This window comes from Ciconia boyciana, chromosome 6, assembly GCF_034638445.1.
Source record: "Ciconia boyciana chromosome 6, ASM3463844v1, whole genome shotgun sequence".
NCBI lineage: Eukaryota > Metazoa > Chordata > Aves > Ciconiiformes > Ciconiidae > Ciconia > Ciconia boyciana.
The window spans coordinates 52162901-52182692 of NC_132939.1; the positions used below are offsets into that span (position 1 = coordinate 52162901).

The window sequence follows — 19792 nt, forward strand, 5'->3', positions numbered from 1 at the left end:
CATTGCTATCTGGAGACTTGTCTTCAGTACAGCAGTTGTAGTTAATTTACTCAATTGAGCTTAGTAATTTTAGATTTCTGTCACTACCAGGAGTCATTCTGTAAAACACGAGCTACACAGAGTGATTAAATTGGCAGAGTAATTGGATTAACAAATAGTGATTTGTTATGGGAGAGATGCATCCCCCCACATCATTGCTAGCTCAAGTAGGAGCTGCATTTGAACTTCACCTCCCACTCCATAGACCAGCTTGCTCAATTATAAAGCATCGCACAACATGATTTAGTGACTGTGGGTGGACAGGCAATAGAGTAGGGCACTGAGATATAGCTCAATCTGACAGTACTGAAAAGATAAGACTTGGGCCTAAGCAGCCATTAAAAAAATAATAGGATTGCATCAAGTTCTGCGCAAACAGACCGATACTATGGAACCAATTAGTTTTCTGTTTATATTCATTATTACAACAGCTGTCTGGTTTTTTTAGAAAATATTTTCCTGAAAGCTAACTCTCCCTTGGAATGTAATTTATGAAAAGATAAAAGACCAAAAGAAAACTAAAAAAATAAAGAGTCTTTAAAGAAGTCAGGGCTGCTGAGAAGTTACGAAGTATATCATGACCCAGAAGAGCTGGAAATGGGATATTTTTACCAGAGCTAAGAGAGATACCAAAAAGAAAATGGAACCATTCTGCATTTAGCATCTAAAACTTAATGACTATAGCTGTAATACTCTTAAAGAGCAGGTCTCCCCAAAGCAGCTGCAAGTAGGTGGAAGTTGTCCCACCTATCTTTTAATTTCTTTTGCCACTCACCTGGACAGCAGCTCTACAGTCTTGCAGAGATGTTGGACAGCGCGATGTGCTACTGGATATGGGAATTACGCGGTAGAGTATTGCGGCTGTGTTGCCTTAGCGTAATATTTGCACAGAGGATCTGTAGTGAGTGCATCTTTGGAGTGAACCTCCAGATGACGCAACAGAGCAGACTTGAGTCATAATGTTCAGAAAACATACTTCATAAACAAAAATAAAAAGATAAAAAAGGAGCAGATCTAGTGGAGTTTCCTGTCCTCCATTTTTTACATTTTTTTTCCCTAAGAATATGAAGATAGCTGTGCTTCATAGCTAGATCAGGTCAAAAAACAAGCAAGCAAACAAAACAAAAAACCAGCTAATTAAAATTTTTTCTCAGTTTAAACGAAGAAAATATGAAATTATTTGTAGGTGTGGCAGTGTGCACTGGCTTACTATGCATATTTAGGATAAATTGTACAAGTCACTCACATAGGTGATGTTTAGGAGTAAAACAACCAGCCAAGGTTCTTCTTAATTAAGAAGTCATACCCAGCTATCATGTATTCTCTTTCATCTGTGTACTTTCCACTGAAACTCTTTACAGAGTAATTTAGTTGTAGAAAACTGTTTCTAGAAGAAAATAAGGAGCATGACAGTCACAACGGAGACAATTATTTAAAGTTTAAAATTTAATGCAGACGTAAAATTCATCAGAAACTGCTGCATGGTTTATAAATGAAAAACTATAGCAAATGAGTTGAAGCCTGGTTTAGATACAGCAACATGCCCACATAGAGTTCATCAGGAATAAATAATTGCTTTACAACATATTAATTGATGGTGTCATTAGTGCAGTCCTAGTCTACCAATTGCCATGCCCCCGAAAGAAACCCAAACCCCTTGCTCTTTTATTGCTTTTCACAAAGAAGGAATTAGTTTTCTAGCTTAATACAGGAAATGCAAGTCACGTTAGTAAAATGACTGGAAAAAATTGCCTGTATTTTTTTCCTTTTTGCCAGTGATCAACATGAAATGTCAGTCCCTTTACTAGGAGGGCACTCAAAGTCAATGACTCTTTGACAATTAAGAACGTCACTTGAGTGGTCATAGGAAAGAATTCTTTGCAGCAGTGTATAGCTATAGGGATGCAAATAAAGAACTTATGACTTTAACTAGTATTTTGGTTGTTGGCACTCAAAAGTCCATGAAGCTCAAGGGCAGAACAGCAAATGTGTTTGGAGGTTTCTCAGGTGTTCAGTTAACATTGATATTTTTCTTACATTGCATCACAAAATGTTTGTGTCAGGATACTAGTCACAGATTCTTTCCCTCTTTTAGTCATATCAAGTATTAGCACAATTTAATGTAATATTTCTCCAACAGGAGCACTTAAAACACTTTTCCACTCAGTGGGAGACAGATTAGTCACTCCATCTAGTTTCCCAAAGTAGGTGTGTGGGTTTTTTTCCTTTGCTGTAGCTGTATTTACCATGCCCCACAAGAGAAGGGCTTTACAGTTGCACTCTCAGGCAGCTGCAGAGGTGGTCTCTATCAACACGTTGATGTCCTCTATCCAATTCTCACACAACGTTATCCACATGACACATTGTCATAATCAACACAGAAGCCAAAATCACAGAGACCAAACTGTCCTCTTTCTGTTACAGGATTTTATTGTTTGTGACAGGAGGTTGGCAGAGCAGTAAGGAAACTTGAAAGCGTCACTGCTCTGTGCAGTGCAGTCTTATTTGACTAAGTAACATATTCTGGTATTCCAGCACTATCAACCTGAAGATCCAGTTCTCTCAAGCCTAAACATAAGTTTTTAAAAATATATTAAACAGGAAAATATTCAAGGTGATACCTTCACCTCAGTGTCAAAAGTATATTCTTTTGATATGATGATAAATAACAAGATACTTTTTTGGTTTATTAGTAATGTCCAGATGAATTAATAATGTCTAGATTATATGCATGCAAATTTAATTATCTTAATTAGCCTATTTTATCTTCATTACAGAGATTTATTCAGTATTCACTCCATTATTTTCCCAGAATTATTCACCGTCTCAGCTAATGGTTTACTGCATAAAGGGGGGTGTCATACCTTTTATTTATCTCCCTTGTTAAACAGCAGTACAAGTATAAAAGACATTTGACATTTATATACACTTTTTATTTGCTTAGGTGTATTTGCGATTGGATCAGCCTGTAACAGCTTTGAACCTTTTCAAGCAAGGGTTAGATCGATTTCCTGGAGAAGTGACTCTTATTTGTGGAATTGCCAGAATCTACGAGGTATGCACCCACTATGCAATCCTTATTGTGGCCAAGGTTAGCTGCCTGAGCAAGAAAAAAGAGCCAATATTTGAATATAACTGTAAGGCATCAAAAATTAACTACACCGATTTTCAGTATCACTAATGCAAAACAGGTAACATTACACAAAGATACGAGAGTAATGTCAGGGGAGCCTTGCAGGCTTATTTGTTTAAATGGTTAATCACACTAGTGAGATTGTATTTACCCTTGACACACAGACGCAAGTCCACATTAAGTCAAGTGGTACAGATGTTGTCCATGTAGCTAGGTCTAGTTTATATATGTTTCGTCATACTAAAACTGCTCCAGTCACCCACAGCCTGCTCGCAGGATTAAACAGCAAAATAGTCTACTTGTCAGTATTGTCTTTATTAGCACTATGTGTTACTGTTAGTTTCTTAAGCCAGTGAGAACAGTTGGAATGTGAATGTTTCTTAGTTTAGGAAGTAGATGTTATTTCAAGTAGGATTAATTTTAAAGTAGTTTCATTTTAGCTTGGTAACCATGTATTTTGTATTTTCAAAGTGTGTATTTTCATGTCAAACAATGGACTTAATATTGTTTTTCACTGGAAGTTGGTAATGATGTTATTCCAGAACAAATGTTTTAAACAAAGTCATGAATTTATTTTTTTTTGTCTCTGTTCATACTTGGCATTCTTTCCTGTTCTCATCATTCTCATCTAACCCCTAAGCATTAATCCATTTTCATATTAAATCCTTTTTGTCCTTCAGCAAGGAAGAAAACAGCTGCATAATTTTTGGAGGCTTTTCTTCCTGAATTGTTAAACAGTTTTTAATATGGATATTATTTTGCAGAACCATACATAACATTGCATAACCCTTTAAGGAATTATTAAAGAGTAGCATATAGTTGACAGGATCTATTTTTTCACTGATACCTGACTGCAGGATTATAGCTTCATTAGCAAAGATTTGTACTGCAGCACAGGGCTGTTCTCATTACATAGACTCACAAGTGGACTGTATGCATCGGGCATCTTAATCAGAGCTTTTCTTCGCTGTCACTACCTTTTGACAGTAGGAATAGATGTAGACCTTTTTTGGTTTTAAAAAAACATTATTTTTAAAGGGACTGCTTTAGTACTATTTCCTTTTATCACAGGGAATACATTTTTTCATAGCTAGATACACTGCTGAGGTTAAATAAAAGCTTATTCTTTAGTCATGTTGAGAGTACAGTGTATCTACAGCACACAGGTAGAAATTATTCCTCTCTAAGCACAGAAGTGTGTTTTGATCTTTTAATTTATTTTCTTCTGATATGGGGTAGAGTCCTCTGGTGACTTGCACTCCTCAGAAACAATGTGATGTTGTTTACAGCAATGAGTTCACCCTAATTCATCTTCCAAGTAGCATACATCCAAGCATATATTTTTATACAATATAGTTCTCTTAACTGGCATATCCTAGCTACTACAAGTTTTGGTAATAGATCCATGATTCCTGTTTTCAAAGGCACATAATAATTCTTCATTAGCAATTATATTGTCATTTGTGTTCAGAGCAATTCATGAGTTGACTTACAAAGCATTGAAAATAATTGAGACATTGACTGGGAAGTAAGTCTACTGTATGTTACCATACTGGGAAACTGACTGCAAAGTACTGTGTATCACAAGGCATTGTGCAAAAAGTAGCAAATGCCTATTGCACATGCTAAGCTTCTGACCAATCTCTTTTTCTAAAAAATAAAAGACAAATAAATCTCTTTTTGTAGCTATGGCATAGAGTTAATGACAGGTACACCTAGCACTGATAAATTAATATGCGTTCTCGTGGATGTGTGTGTTGCTTCTGAAGATGCCAATCAGTGATGTTGCATTGTACGATCCGAGAACTGTAAGAGCATGCATAATTAATCTCAGTTAAGTACTGTACAGGGCATAGATAAAGCACTCAGTAGATTGACATTTTAATAAGTTTTATGATAAAAATCGGTGATAAAAAGTAGAATTAATCTGAATCTTTTCCAATTGTTTAGGAAATGAACAATATCTCCTCAGCTGCAGAGTACTATAAAGACGTCTTAAAACAAGACAATACTCATGTGGAAGCCATTGCATGCATTGGCAGTAACCATTTTTATTCAGACCAGCCTGAGATAGCTCTGCGGTTTTATAGGTATGTACACTTGTGGGGAGGGACGGGGAACTAAACATGTGGGAGCATAATATAAAGGGTTGATTTTTGTAATGCTGATAGCACAAAAAGAACATTAGGAGATTTGGCAGGGGAGGATGATTGAGCATTTGGGCAGGTATCACCATAAAATCAGCATACCAACTTATGTATCTTCTCAGCCAGTGATAATTACATCTCTCTCTTAAAAACTTGTCATCATTTCATGCGCAGTATGTAGAAGTATCAACAAAGATTGTCAAAACAGTTACTATTTGATTAAGAAGATTAATAAACAAGAAATGATCTTTCCCAGCATAAGGCAGTTTGAGAACACTGCACCTTACTCTCAACTTCAGTTGCATTCAGAAGGCACAAGGACTTCCTATTTACCCTTTGAAAAAGAGTAGTCTTTGAAAAACTCCACCTGAAGTCACAAGCAGTTGTGACCACAAAATCCCTTACTTGAACGTGTGCTGGGGTTCCCCCATCTTTTGCTGAAAGCAATAAAAATATAATGTTAATTGCTTTTTATTTCAATACAGTCAGAGTGCAAAGGAGCCTGACTCATGTTCTTAAGTCTAAGAGCAGATTAAGTCAATATAAGCACTACCGTCTCATTTCTGTTGGACCTGAGCTCTTTTATGCTTTAGGTTCAGAAACTCACAGTGATGCTGCAGACAGCAGCCCTGTTTTTCCCAGCCCTCTTAGCATATCTGTTTTTCCTATAAATATTAATAAAGAATTTTTATAAAACATCTCCATTCTAAAAGACACATTAAACAACATCAGTTTGAATCAAAATCTGAGTTATGCTTCAAATGTAAGATTAATGTAGATTCATATACTAGATGTACTGGTACTGATTAGAGCAGTGCTGAAGGACAGGAATCAAGAAAAAAAATGAAGTCTGAAGAGTTATAAAAAGTAACTGCAACAAATTACAGCTTGATTGAGGTTGAGGGATTGGAAAGAGGAAATGGAGAAAGTCTGCATACAGCTCTGTCTTACAGTAAAGTCAGATCATGAGGCACAGTCAAAAAGACAGACGTTATCTAATTTACATGAAGACTGTTTTGCACAGCTTTTATTCTACTAATCAAAAATGCCCTGCACTGCCCTTCATGAAAACTTTACCAAGTGTAAGACACTTGGTTATTATACCCTCTCAGAACAGGGAGAAAGGAGGAGAGAACTTGGTCGTTTAGAATAGAACTCCTATTTGAAATTAATCTAAAAAAATAAGTTAAACAAATATTTTCTTTCAATCTAGACGGCTCCTGCAGATGGGTGTTTATAACTGCCAACTTTTTAACAATCTGGGCCTCTGTTGCTTCTATGCCCAGCAATATGATATGACACTGTCTTCATTTGAACGTGCACTGTTTTTGGCTGAAAATGAGGAGGAGACAGCAGATGTGTGGTACAACTTGGGACATGTGGCTGTGGTATGAAAAATATTAACAACCTTTCTGAATAAATATAATTTTACAAAAACTGGAGAAAGAATAACTAGGAAGGAGTCATTGCCCTACTTTGAAATATGAAACCCTATACTGTACAGGATAAAGTGCAGTACAGATTAAAGGCTTATTTACCCTTCAGTAGAGAGGAAGAGGCAAAAGAAAAAAGTTCTGTACATCTTCACAGAATGTGGCTTACTCCTGCTAAAAGAGGCTCCCTCCCCACTGTCTTTAACCTTTCCTTCTTTCTAAAAAAATTGCAACATGTGCCAGCCCTTGAAGGCCTTTGCTGCAATACAAGCTAATCTGACAAAAAAAATTGAATTCAAGATGTTTTTCTCTGAGCTGTTATTTGTGTTACATGGAGCATTAGACCGATTCTGTTGTCCTAAAAATATATATTCAGCAGCATGTAGCAGACACTAAAGCACTATGTATGTCATAGTTGAGAAGGTATGTTCCTCTTATAGACAGCTATAGAAATACTGTAATTGTGTGATAAAGTTTGTTACATTTCTGCAGTAATTTGCATTCACTGCTCATTTTTGCAGATGTTCTTTCAGAAGTTGTGTTAGATTTCTGTTTAGCTGTGTGCCCAGAATAAGGTTACTGAATAAAGTTTTTGACAGCTTTCTAATATGAGTTGTCTTCAAATGCTGATTATGATTTAACTTAAGTCAGAGAGAAACTCAACTGTTCATCTTGATTGTACTGCAACTAGGATAAACACATTAATTTATACTGCCTAAAACACTGAAATTTGAACTGATGTGCCTATATTTTTCAGCGTTTGTCACTGCTAATGTTTAACCTGATGCTGTGTCAGTGTTGGTCATAACACTAGAGCATTAAAGAGTAGTCAGCTGCTCCATACAAAGAAATTCATCTCCCTTAATTTTTATCTTCTAAAAACTAGGTTTATATGTGATTTTTTTTTAATCTGTGTAAAGACAGAGAGGCAAGATGACTTCCCCTCTGGAGACACCTTTGTTTTTCTTACCCTACTATAGACGGTAGCAGCCTAGTCTTTAGATGGCACTTCAGTCATCTAAAAGTTAAATTAGATGAATTGAATATCACTTGAAGCATGGAAGTTTGTGCTGGGGAGAAATGATTCTGTCTGGGGGAAGAATAAGAAGCAAATGAGAGGGTCTGGGAAGAAAGCACATATGATTCTGATCAGCGTGTTTTTATTGTAATTTGTATTCCATGGTAGTACATATGGGTGAAAAGATACTCCAGACAACCAAACTAGATGCATGTTGTTTCCCATCTTTTCACAAATTAAAATACAATTTTACTTTTAGGGGATAGGAGACCTGAATCTGGCTTACCAGTGTTTCAAGCTAACGTTAGTCAACAATAATGACTATGCGGAAGCTTACAACAACTTGGCTGTGCTGGAAATGCGAAAAGGTCACATTGAACAGGTTGGTGTTGAATCTCAGCCTAAGCAGAATGCTTCCTTTGGCCCTCTTGCACTTAGGAAACATGTCATTTGCCTGAGGTGGAGGCATCGTATGAACATCTAGCTTACTATTACAGGCAGAAAACATGGATAACTTTTATGCATGTTTCAGTGTAACCTCCACGTTGTCATGCTATCTCCCATTAAACTGCTCATTCTTAGGCATATCCAAATGGTTCATCAAAGACAAACAAGGTTTACAGTGGCTTTGCAGTTGTTGAGATCTTTTTTCTAAATTGATACCCAAAACAAAACCCATTACTCTGTAATTGTCACTTAAATTACAACTTTGACTAGATATTCAGTTTATAAATGTAGATAATATACTTATGTTGGGTGGCAGAAGACAGCAATCAGATCAGCTCTTAAAGGATTTTTTTCAACAAGGAGATTGCTTTAGAGTTTTGTCCCAAAGCAGAAGGTTCTTGATAAATACTTTTGCATCACTAAGCTTGGTGGTTCGTCTTAGCTAATGTGAGTATACTAAGTTGTATTGCGCTTAGATGTATAATTGACGTGCACAGTGGATTAAATGCATTCATTTTTTATACGCATGCAGGGAAAATTAATATGCATTTGTTGGACAGTTTGAACTACTGTGGGCTTGTTTTAATCCTTACGGGAGCAAGCCTATTTTGATGGATTCATATATACATCAGAGAGCTACAAAACAATATGAAGACTTGTAAATAACTTTTTTAAGAGCAAATTCTCAAAGTTAACTTTATTCAGATAACCTAGAAATTACCATGGAAACACTGAAATGAACCCAGCACTGGATGTTTCCAGTGACAAATAAACTTTGGGTTTAGTTTCAGTTTCATAATCAGTAAATTTACAGACATTTAATTCCCAGGTGAAACTTACGTCCAGTTGTGGAGTTGTGATTGCTAATAATTAACACTTCAGAGCCTTTCCATTATAATCAATTATTTCCTGTCTATTTTAGTTTTTAGCTTAAAATTTTCTATATTCTTCTTGTATCACAAGTATAACTAAAAATCAGGATCATCATGGCAATAAAATTATGCACAGAAGACTAAAAAATGTGAAGATATTTTGCTTATCTTGGATTTTATTTTATTTCACAATGTTCTTTCATAAGTACTGTTGCATGTACTCAGAGTTGTCAGATTTAGGGAGTTTTAATAAGTTCTTAACTCTGCCTTCCCAGTTTACAGATACTTTTGTTTTTAAAGGATCGGGTTTTTTCCCCCAAGGTTTTCCATTTTTTAGTAGAAGCATTCACAAGTTGACCTTAATTTTGTATTGGATTTGCAGCATGAAAATGCAAACTCTAGTTTTTAATGCTACTATTTTGCTAGTCAGAAAAGAATAATTAATTTTATTAAAGTTTGTGAGTGTGAAAACTGTAATTTGTATGATAACATTTAGGTTTTCAGGGATGCTTAAGACAGTGCTGTCAGAGACAACAGATAAATACAGTGGGGTGGGACTTTAAATACTTTTTTTTAATTAATATATTCTGTTCAGCATTTAGAACTGAATTGCTTAATTAAGTCCCAGCATGTTTTTTCTGACTCAACCAAGAGTGTTACTCATTTCAATGCTATTAAACTGTATTATGCCTAAATGTACTATTGCTGTAACTCATACATAGTTGAAGATGACTTTCTTAGTAAAGGCCTAGTAAAGAAAACACAGAATGATTTCTTTAAAGAATGATGAAAATTACATTAGATTCTTGTTACCCTCCCTCCCTCACAGATTTTTTTTTTTTTTCTTTCTCTACATAGGCAAGAGCTTTGCTGCAGACTGCTTCATCTTTAGCACCTCATATGTATGAGCCCCATTTCAATTTTGCAATACTCTCAGAGAAGGTAATGCACTATCCTATTCTTGTAATCTAAAAATTGAGCCTTGATGGGGTAGTTGGATTTTTATTGTTATTACTGTGAATTCCAAATAGGTAAGACAAAAGAATACAGAGTGCATAACCTCAAGGAAAACTAAAGTTACATTTTCATTTTAATACCCAGAAGCTTTGTGTGTAAAAGTAGTCATTCAAATGTTTGCTTTTGAGAATAAGTGAGGCCAACTAGCTATAAAGTAACTTTGTAATTTTCCAAACGCGCAGATGAACGATCTGTTAACAATTCCATCTACAGTCTTTACAGTTGTTGGCTTTTTCAGAATGTGAAGTGAAGTAGTATCATATGATTTATCAGTAATTATAGAAAGAATATAATTTATTCATTCCATGATCTTACTGACCTCAAAAGGAAAGTCTGTTCTTCAGCTTTACAACCTTTGAATTTTGTGTGTTAATAATTTCTTCATACGGAGTGTCTCAGACACTGAATTAACAGTGTGTCCAACATTCCTGTTAATAAGGAGAAACATGTACAAGTCCTTAAATTTTTCAGAAGAAAAAACTGCTCCTTTGCTTGTGCCTACACCTTCGAGATTCTGTTATGAGTCTGTGTTGTGTGGGCAGCCCAACTCCTACAGATACTAAAGTACATGCGTCAAGGAGAGAACAACCCATTAATTTGTAAGCATCTCCTCTCCATTGTGAAACATAAGATGGTCTTGAGTAATTGCATTCTGTACTTACCAATTGAGTAAATCCTAGTCTGCAAATGTCTTGTTATGTAGCTTTTGCACAAAGAATCTGCATAGGTTGTGGGAGAAGACAGATGGCCAGATCAGCTAGCTGTTGATGCAGTGTGGTAATGCAGTCCTTAGATTTGGTGTAAGGCCATGGTTTACAAAATATAACTTCTCTGGCCAGGACCCTGGTTTCTTGCCCTTCAGAGAATTCTTGCTGCACTGAAGCTCTGTGTTGACTGATGCACAGGCAACAGAGGCCTCCTACTGACACTTTTCGTAGCTTCTTCCTTTCTACCCAGGAGCTATCACTTTTACTAGATGTGTTCTCAAACATTTGGGTTCTTTTTTTGCTGAACCCACTTTCTGAGATGCTCTCCTTACGTGCACTTCCTCCTTCCAAAAAATGATGGCTATTCAGGAAAAAATAAAATTCCCTAAGTAGGCAACAATGTGGAAACATACTTCTAAAAGCAGCAGAGGACCAGCATCAGCTCTCCAACACTGTTGTGCCTCTCTGTGAGGAAGCAGAAAATCACATGGAGTTGCGGCTTTTACAGAGGCCTGATTGGTTGTGTTTTGCCTGTATATACAACAGCACTTCTATGAAGTTTAAAAACAAATCTTCCATGTTTTATTCCTCCTCACTTCAAGCACTGGGCATAGTGTACCTTGTTGTCCATTCTCCAGGAAGTCAGGTGGAATGGGATTGTCTTGGTTTTGGCTGGGATAGAGTTAATTTTCTTCCTGCTAGCTGGTATAGTGCTGTGTTTTGGATTTTAGTATGAGAATAATGTTGATAACACACTGATGTTTTAGTTATTGCTAAGTAGAGCTTACACTAGTCAAGGACTTTTCAACTTCCCATGCTCTGCCAGGTGCAGAAGAAGCTGGGAGGGGGCACAGCCAGGACAGCTGACCCCAACTGGCCAAAGGGCTATTCCATACCATAGGACGTCATGCTCAGTATATAAACTGGGGGGGTTGGCCGGGGGGAGTGATCGCTGCTTGGGGATCGGTCAGTGGGTGGTGAGCAATTACATTGTGCATCACTTGTTTTGTACATTATTTTATCATTATTATTATTTTCTCTTCCTCTGCTGTCCTATTAAACTGTCTTTATCTCAACCCACAGGTTTTACTTTTTTTTCCCCAATTCTCTCCCCCACCCCATCAGGGGTGGGGGAGGGTGAGCGAGCGGCTGTGTGGTGCTTAGTTGCTGACTGGGTTTAAACCACAACAAGGATATAAAGTTACCGTATTGAAGCATCCCTCCCATTAAAGTCACATTTCTGTCTTTCTCTTCTCACCCCTTGATGTAAGGGGGACGTAACCCTGAGTTCAAAAGCCTCCATACGGACTGTTTTATTTAATCAGTCTCAGGACCGGCTATGTTTTAACGCTTGTGAGCATCAGAAATGTACTGCACAGAATACATGATGCAAATAATGCAGTGCTTGGATTTACAAAATCAGTTTGTGTGTTTCTTACAGGTTGGAGATCTTCAGAGGAGTTACACAGCTGCTCAGAAGTCAGAAGAAGCATTTCCAGGCCATGTTGATACACAACAGCTCATCAAACAGTTAAAACAGCACTTTGCTATGCTCTGATGAGCATATTTTTTATTATGTAAAAGCAGTTAGCCAGGGCAAATGTCCCATACATCTTTTTGAAAATACTAGCTCAAAGTAGATAGACTATACTTAATGCATTCCTGTGGCAAAGCCTGTGTTACTTTCAGTAGCAGGAAAGGTTTAAGAGTCCTAATTAGTTTCTGTCATCTTAAAACATATCACTTATTAAAATGCAGCTAGAACACATGTTGCAACTACATACACAAGAGATTACAGGAATGGTAGCATACTGCCAGTATGACAACTTTGAAATAGTTGGCTGGTATATGAGCAAGTAAGTCTCCATTTAATATTAATGAACATTTTAAAGGATTTTTTTTTCTGACTTTTCTGCAGAAAAAAGTGTTTTTAAATATTCCTGTGTGACAATCTGTCAAGTAACACAGAGTAAGAGTACTTCCTTAACTGGTCTTCAAACTTGGCTTTTGATAGTATACTTTCTTACTGAATGTTAAGTTTTAAAACTAAAATACCCAAAAAGAATTTAAAATACGTATGTAAAGCAGTTCTTATATTCCTTGTTGTACTGTATGAATTAAATAAATTCCAGTTTGTATGGCTTGTCTCATTTGTTTATGTAAGTTAAAATTACATCCTTATTGCCATGAAAATTAGAGTCAGCAATCTTAATGTATTTTGAAAGAGACTGCAGAACTGGTACAAAATACCACAAATATGTGTGTTCCGCTCTACGCAGGAGAGAGTTTATTCTTGATCTCAGTGGGGGAAAAGGATATTTAGAAGCTTGCAAAGTTAAGTGCTAATGACTGAGAACAGGGCATTGATTGGGTGGTTACCTGTGCTACCACATAAGCACTGTTGCTAAATATGTTTGGATTATCCTAACTACAAGAATACTACTAATAGCAACAAACAAAGACTGTCTCTCTGTCATATATCTTTGTGTTCCAACTAAAAGGGATAAATTTGCATGATTTCCCAACTTGACCTTTTTAAAAGACCTTTAAGAAATGCGGGATGTTAAGGCATTCTGAAATGGCACGTCCTGAAACAGGCCTTTAAAATCTTTTCATGTTTCTCTGATATATTAAGGGATTATCTTGGCTTAGGGAGCAACCCTAAACATGCTTATGAATATTATGTCTTCCTTTCATGACTTCCCCACCCTCATCTTTGTCTGACTGTTGTAGCTGGTGAAGGCAGATGCTGGGGAGCTTAGAGAAGCGTACCCACAGGCTTCCCCACAGAGCAGTCTGCAGGTGACAGAAACACTATCATTAACTGGTGTCACATCATGTTGTGAAATGCAAAAGCATTACTGGCTGAATAGATGCAGCATCTTTAATGGAAATTTTATTTTTTCCACATTGATCTTTATATTGTCAGAAATTTGTCACAAAGTAATTAAGAGACAACCTTAGTTATCAGTAATTTTCATTACCTAAATGAGATTTTACTTTCTGCTAAAAAGGAAGAATTTATAGGGAAGTTCCATTCTTTGATCTACTGTACTTATGTCTTTCCAGTTGACAGTGCTAAACTTAGGAAGCTACCAGCAAAGAAAATGTTTGTCTTAGCAGTTTAAACACAACTGTTGAGAATTTTTGAATGTCATATTATTAACTCAAAGTATTTTTAAAATTGCATAGTAAATAAGATTATTTCTGCATGAACTGGAACAGAAACTAGTAATACAACTTCAGTTTTTCATCCAGTGTGGCAGCTCAGTAGTTCCTTGTAGATGCTTATAAGGTCCCACTTACTGTGATCACTGGGTTAATGATCTGAATGATCTGCTTTTTAGCAAACAGTACTCCTTCGAGCATAGATCTGACATGATTATTCTTTTAATATTGGGGGATGTGTGGAGATTGAAAGGGAAAAGGCTCATGTATGGTAAGGAATCCTTTACACAAGATGCTTGTGCAAATTAATTATAAAAAAAACCCCACCCCACATACAAACACACAAAGTTCTAAATAAGGATTAAAAGCTTTTTAGCTCCCTAATGTGCAGCATCTGCAAGCCATTCCAAATTTATCTTACATGGTGTATTTTGATTGCCGCAAAAGGCAGCAGCTAATTGCTTTGTTGACGTTTCAGGCCCCAAAGCAAGGGTAAGACAGTTTTTTGTTTGTTTTTTTTTCACGACTAGCACACGTACAAATTACATCAAATGTGATAATGAGAACAGCACCACAGTGAAGCTGTGTAACAGATGAATGAGCAGGCTGTTTGTCGTGGAAGAACCTTTCGATTTTGTTGTATGTTAATTCGGTGCGAGCTCCAACGAACAGATGAATCGGCAGGCCCTGGGGCAAACCGCCTTCAGTTAATTGAGGACGACATAGCACAACACAATGCATCAGAATCTGCATTCATCTCTGCGGTAGGATCACGTTAGGACAGTGTGACCTTAATATTGCAAGCAGCATTTCTGTAACATAGAAATAATTTTTCCTCTGACCTGTAGCACAGCTCCAGCTATGTCCAGCCAGCATTTATAAAGCACTTTGGGAGTAGAAAATACAATACAATGGAAAAACACAAACAATCTTTTAATCTACAGGGAAGATGGTGTCCACAGCAATGCTGCCTGGAAGGAAGCTCAAAGCAGGTTGCTGGGAGGTCTTGAAGTTTTTCTGTCCCTGCAGGACAGGTCTGTACAGTTTATGGCTGTTACCACCAGTTCCAGTCAGTCTTTTGACCAGCCCTCTTTCTGGGGTCTTTCTGATGGTTGAATCCATTTAAAAGCTGATAATGAAGGGTTAGACTACTGATGGATTTTGATTGTTTAGCAAGATGTTACAGCCACAGCACCAGCCACAACTGTGGCTGAAATTAATCAGAATCCACAGTTAAGGGTTGTGGATCATTTTGGCTGCAAAAAGCATCCTCAGAGGTTGTTGGGCAGGACAGGAGCAGTTTGCCATTAGGTGTCAGTTCCGCCACTGGAAGATGTTGGATAATGATCTCATTTTGTTGTTGCTGGTGATGGTGGTTTTTTTCTTTCATTGCTTCCTATCTTTGTAGGCTAGAGGGAGAGATTTTGGGGTCATTCAGTCTGATCTCTGGTATGACATAGGCCAAACATTTTAAGCCAGGATCTCTTTTTAATGACCCCAGTTTGTGCTTGACCAGCGATTACCTGCCAGAGCAGCAGAAAGTTTTAGTACAAAAAAGCTACAGCATCTTCCGTGAAAGATTTTGTATATAGTCAGTCTCACTACCATATGTTTGTCTTCTTTCTGATGGATGATTTCAAGCTCATTTGCGTCCCCCCCTTCACCTGCCCCCCAAGCAGTGGGTACTCATACCCCAGCACCAGCAGCTGAACCATCATTAGGATCTGCCACAGCTGAGTAGGACCGTGGCCATTTTGCCTCCTTTAGGCAATACCTACTTCGCCTCTGTCACCAGAGCTGTCACTGGCATCCAGGATGGTTATTTTTGACCAAATACACTGTTTCCCTACCATAGAGAACATGAAAGAGAGAGCTTAGAAGAACCCCTTGCACCAACCCACTTGTCTAAACTAGGACATGCCGTTTTACTCCAAACAGCAAGAAGCAGTTGCTGTGAAAACTTACTGGCAGGTATGAGCTATGGCCCTTCAGCAAGGACGGAACTGGACAGTCTGAAATGCAGGTCAAAAATCAGTTCAAGATAAGCACAGGGGAAAGCAGCTGCTTACCAGGAAACTAAATGAGCAGAGTAAAAGGCTTTGTGAGATCCCACCCTGTTCCTCACCTGTTCCAGAGGAAGTCTGAGAATTGCCATTTTCACAGAATCACAGAATCATATAGGTTGGAAAAGACCTTTAAGATCATCGAGTCCAACCGTAAACCTAACACTACCAAGACCACCACTATACCATGTCCCTAAGCACCTCATCCAAACATCTTTTAAATACCTCCAGGGATGGTGACTCAACCACTTCCCTGGGCAGCCTGTTCCAATGCTTCACAACCCTTTCAGTGAAGTAAAATTTCCTAATATCCAGTCTAAACCTCCCCTGGCACAACTTGAGGCCATTTCCTCTCATCCTATCACTTGTTACCTGGGAGAAGAGACCGACCCCCACCTCTCTACAACCTCCTTTCAGGTAGTTGTGGAGAGCGATAAGGTCTCCCCTCAGCCTCCTTTTCTCCAGGCTAAACAACCCCAGTTCCCTCAGCCGCTCCTCATCAGACTTGTGCTCTAGACCCTTCACCAGCTTCGTTGCCCTTCTCTGGACACGCTCCAGCACCTCAATGTCTTTCTTGTGGCAAGAGGCACAAAACTGAACACAGTATTCAAGGTGCGGCCTCACCAGTGCCGAGTACAGCGGCACGATCACTTCCCTAGTCCTGCTGGCCACACTATTTTTGATACAAGCCAGGATGCCATTGGCTTTCTTGGCCACCTGGGCACACTGCTGGCTCATATTCAGCCAGCTGTCAACCAACAGCCCCAGGTCCTTTTCTGCCAGGCAGCTTTCCAGCCACTCTTCCCCAAGCCTGTAGTGTTGCATGGGGTTGCTGTGGCCCAAGCGCAGGACCTGGCACTTGGCCTTGTTGAACCCCATACAATTGACCTCGGCCCATTGATCCAGCCTGTCCAGGTCCCTCTGCAGAGCCTTCCTACCCTCAAGCAGATCAACACTCCCGCACAACTTGGTGTCATCTGCAAACTTACTGAGGGTGCACTCGATCCCTTCATCCAGATCATTGATAAAGATATTAAACAGAACTGGCCCCAGCACAGAGCCCTGGGGAACACCGCTTGTGACTGGCCGCCAACTGGAGTAAACTCCATTCACCACAACTCTTTGGGCCCGGCCATCCAGCCAGTTCTTTACCCAGCGAAGAGTACACCCGTCCAAGCCATGAGCAGCCAGTTTCTCCAGGAGAATGCTGTGGGAAACCGTGTCAGAGGCTTTACTGAAGTCTAGGTAGACAACATCCACAGCCTTTCCCTCATCCACTAGACGGGTCACCTTGTCGTAGAAGGAGATCAGGTTGGTCAAGCAGGACCTGCCTTTCCTGAACCCATGCTGGCTGGGCTTGATCCCTTGGTTATTCTCTACATGCCATGTGATGGCTCTCAGGATGATCTGCTCCATCAGCTTCCCCGGTACCAAGGTCAGATTGACAGGCCTGTAGTTCCCCGGGTCCTCCTTCTGGCCCTTCTTGAAGATGGGCATCACATTTGCTAATCTAATTTTAGCGTGTTTCCAGATGAGAAACACTTTATATTGCACACAGCAATATAAAACATGGGGCACGGAGCCACTGTGAAATCAGACTCAAAGAAAGGGTGAGCTTTCGTCAGAGGGCCAGGACGAGGCAGCTCGCACAATTTTCTCTGCTTGTTGGAATTTAAGGTCTAGGGCTGCTGCAAACTTCCAGCTCCTGGCGGATGCCTGTGTGTACGCAGATTGTAATTCTGCCCCGCCAAGCTCTGCGGGCCACAGAACAGCATTTTACTGATATCCTAGCCATCACTGGGAACAAGTGAGCAGATGGCGGATGTAGAATGCAAAATGCCCTTTTCTCTATAAATAAAAACAAAACTAAGTTTCTCTTTGTGCCTTAGAAGATGAATGAGCAAAAGCCAAGAAACCCTGATATTCAAGTCATAGACAGACTTGTATCTCCAGTCACTCTCCAATAGCATTTGAATTCCTATGCTGGTAAGATAGTCGTGTTACTAATTTCCCTATTCACATTTTCAGAGTTTAGGAGTGCTCAGGAGCTGCAAATGCTTGGAAGCATCTGTAAGCAGGTTAAATCTGGGAGATATGCCACCAGAGGAAGCAGGTTTTATTGCAAAACTATCAAGTAAACATACCCTGAAATACGCTGAATAACTGAATGATGTGTATGAGTACTACATTTACCTTCTCCCTTCTGTTGGTTAGTTACAGCAATTCCTTAGTGCACAGCCTCCTCCCTTATGTTTAGTTACAAAGGGTCATAAAGGTTTAGCTGAAAAAGACTTCCTAGTTAGATACTAGATCTGTATAGAATATGTCAAAAAAAAAAAAAAGGGATCAAATCAATAGGTTTATAGTAAAAAGCTCTCTTCCCCACACATAATGCATTATGTTTAATTGTGTATGTGAATATATCAGCACATACAAATGTGGGGTTTTTCCCCATTTCCTGTTTGCTTTTTGACAGGCTTTGCCAGTGAAACTGATTATATTGCTTCAAAGATAAGTCTTGAAGCCATTAGAAATGAGATGCAAGAACAAACAGCAGGATGCAAACTTTGCTCAGCACTATGGAAAGGGCAAACTCATTAAGAGCCAGGAAACTTGGTTCCAGCAAGTAGACCACCCCAGCAATTTCATCTCATTTTCAGCTTATTCAGTTTACATAGCCGTAAAGTAATTGCGAAGATTTTACATTTTAGCATTGGTATTTTTTTAGACTACTATCGGTTCCATATTTTGCCAAGTCTATATCCTATAATAATGCCAAGCACCATTAAAGTGATTACACATGTTAACTAATTAATCCTTAAATACAATAAATTCAGATCATCTTAACCAAGGATCATAAATCCTTCAATCAAGAGACTCTGGTCTATTTGTATAGGAGATACACCCTATACAAATACACCCCCACAAAAGCTAATTTAGGAACATAACCCTAGACTATTTTTATTCCTGTTAATTACCATAAGCCAACAGTTCAGGGTTCAGATAAAACCACAATCTTCTAAAATATATGGTCACTGATTTTTTTTAATTGGCAGAACAAAACCAGATGCATGTATCTGTCCTAGCTTTTAAAGACATAATTGTTGGTTCTTCCAGAGATACTGATGTGGGAGTCCCCGTAGAAAAACTTTAAAAGCTTCTGACTTCTGCCTGAAATTCTGCAATGTCTAAGGGATAGGCTTAAAATGCTGTGTCATTGCCAAGCATTTATTTATCATGGTATTAAATGGTAGCTACTTGGATGAACACAAGATTTGAAATTCAATATAAATCCCGGGAAGGCAGGCTAATAAGCAGAGGACCACAAGCCATGCCAAGGTCATGTACCAAAAATCTCTGCAGTATAATACAGGGATATCATTACTACATATGTGCAAGACATCCACAAATAGCCTACGTCTTCAAATGAGGCAGTAGCTGTAGACAGTGAAGGAAATAACTCTCCAAGAGTTCCTTAGACCCCGGTCTAACTGAACACTGGGAAAAGTGGGTGGCATGGGAGATCCCATTTTGCAGGGGTATATGTATATTTGCAAAATATAGAAAATTAATGCTAAATAAACATAATGTGGCTACTTATAGATCACTGAGGTAATTTATACTTTGCAGCCACACCTATGATAATCTTTATTATCTTTATTAGCAGATGTGTATATGTTTATCAAACAGATTCATTTTTAAGCAATTACAAGCAAAGCTCAGAAACTTTCAAACCCCTGGCATTATG

General features: G+C 38.4%; 1 protein-coding gene across 7 annotated transcripts in view; it reads left to right on the forward strand.

Moving 5' to 3' along the window:
* Positions 1–12939, forward strand: part of TTC8 (tetratricopeptide repeat domain 8) — a 45171-nt gene extending 32232 nt beyond the window's left edge. For 2 of the 7 annotated variants that reach the window (XM_072865183.1, XM_072865189.1), the window contains 6 exons: positions 2984–3094; positions 5123–5262; positions 6533–6707; positions 8030–8152; positions 9948–10031; positions 12237–12937. In XM_072865183.1, the coding sequence (XP_072721284.1) occupies positions 2984–3094; positions 5123–5262; positions 6533–6707; positions 8030–8152; positions 9948–10031; positions 12237–12371 (768 nt within the window). In that variant the 3' untranslated portion in view covers positions 12372–12937. Of the gene's footprint in view, positions 1–2983; positions 3095–5122; positions 5263–6532; positions 6708–8029; positions 8153–9947; positions 10032–12236 lie in introns of all 7 variants that reach the window. The other 5 variants (XM_072865185.1, XM_072865186.1, XM_072865184.1 and 2 more) reach the window with 5 other exon arrangements.
* Positions 12940–19792: the final 6853 nt, after the last annotated feature.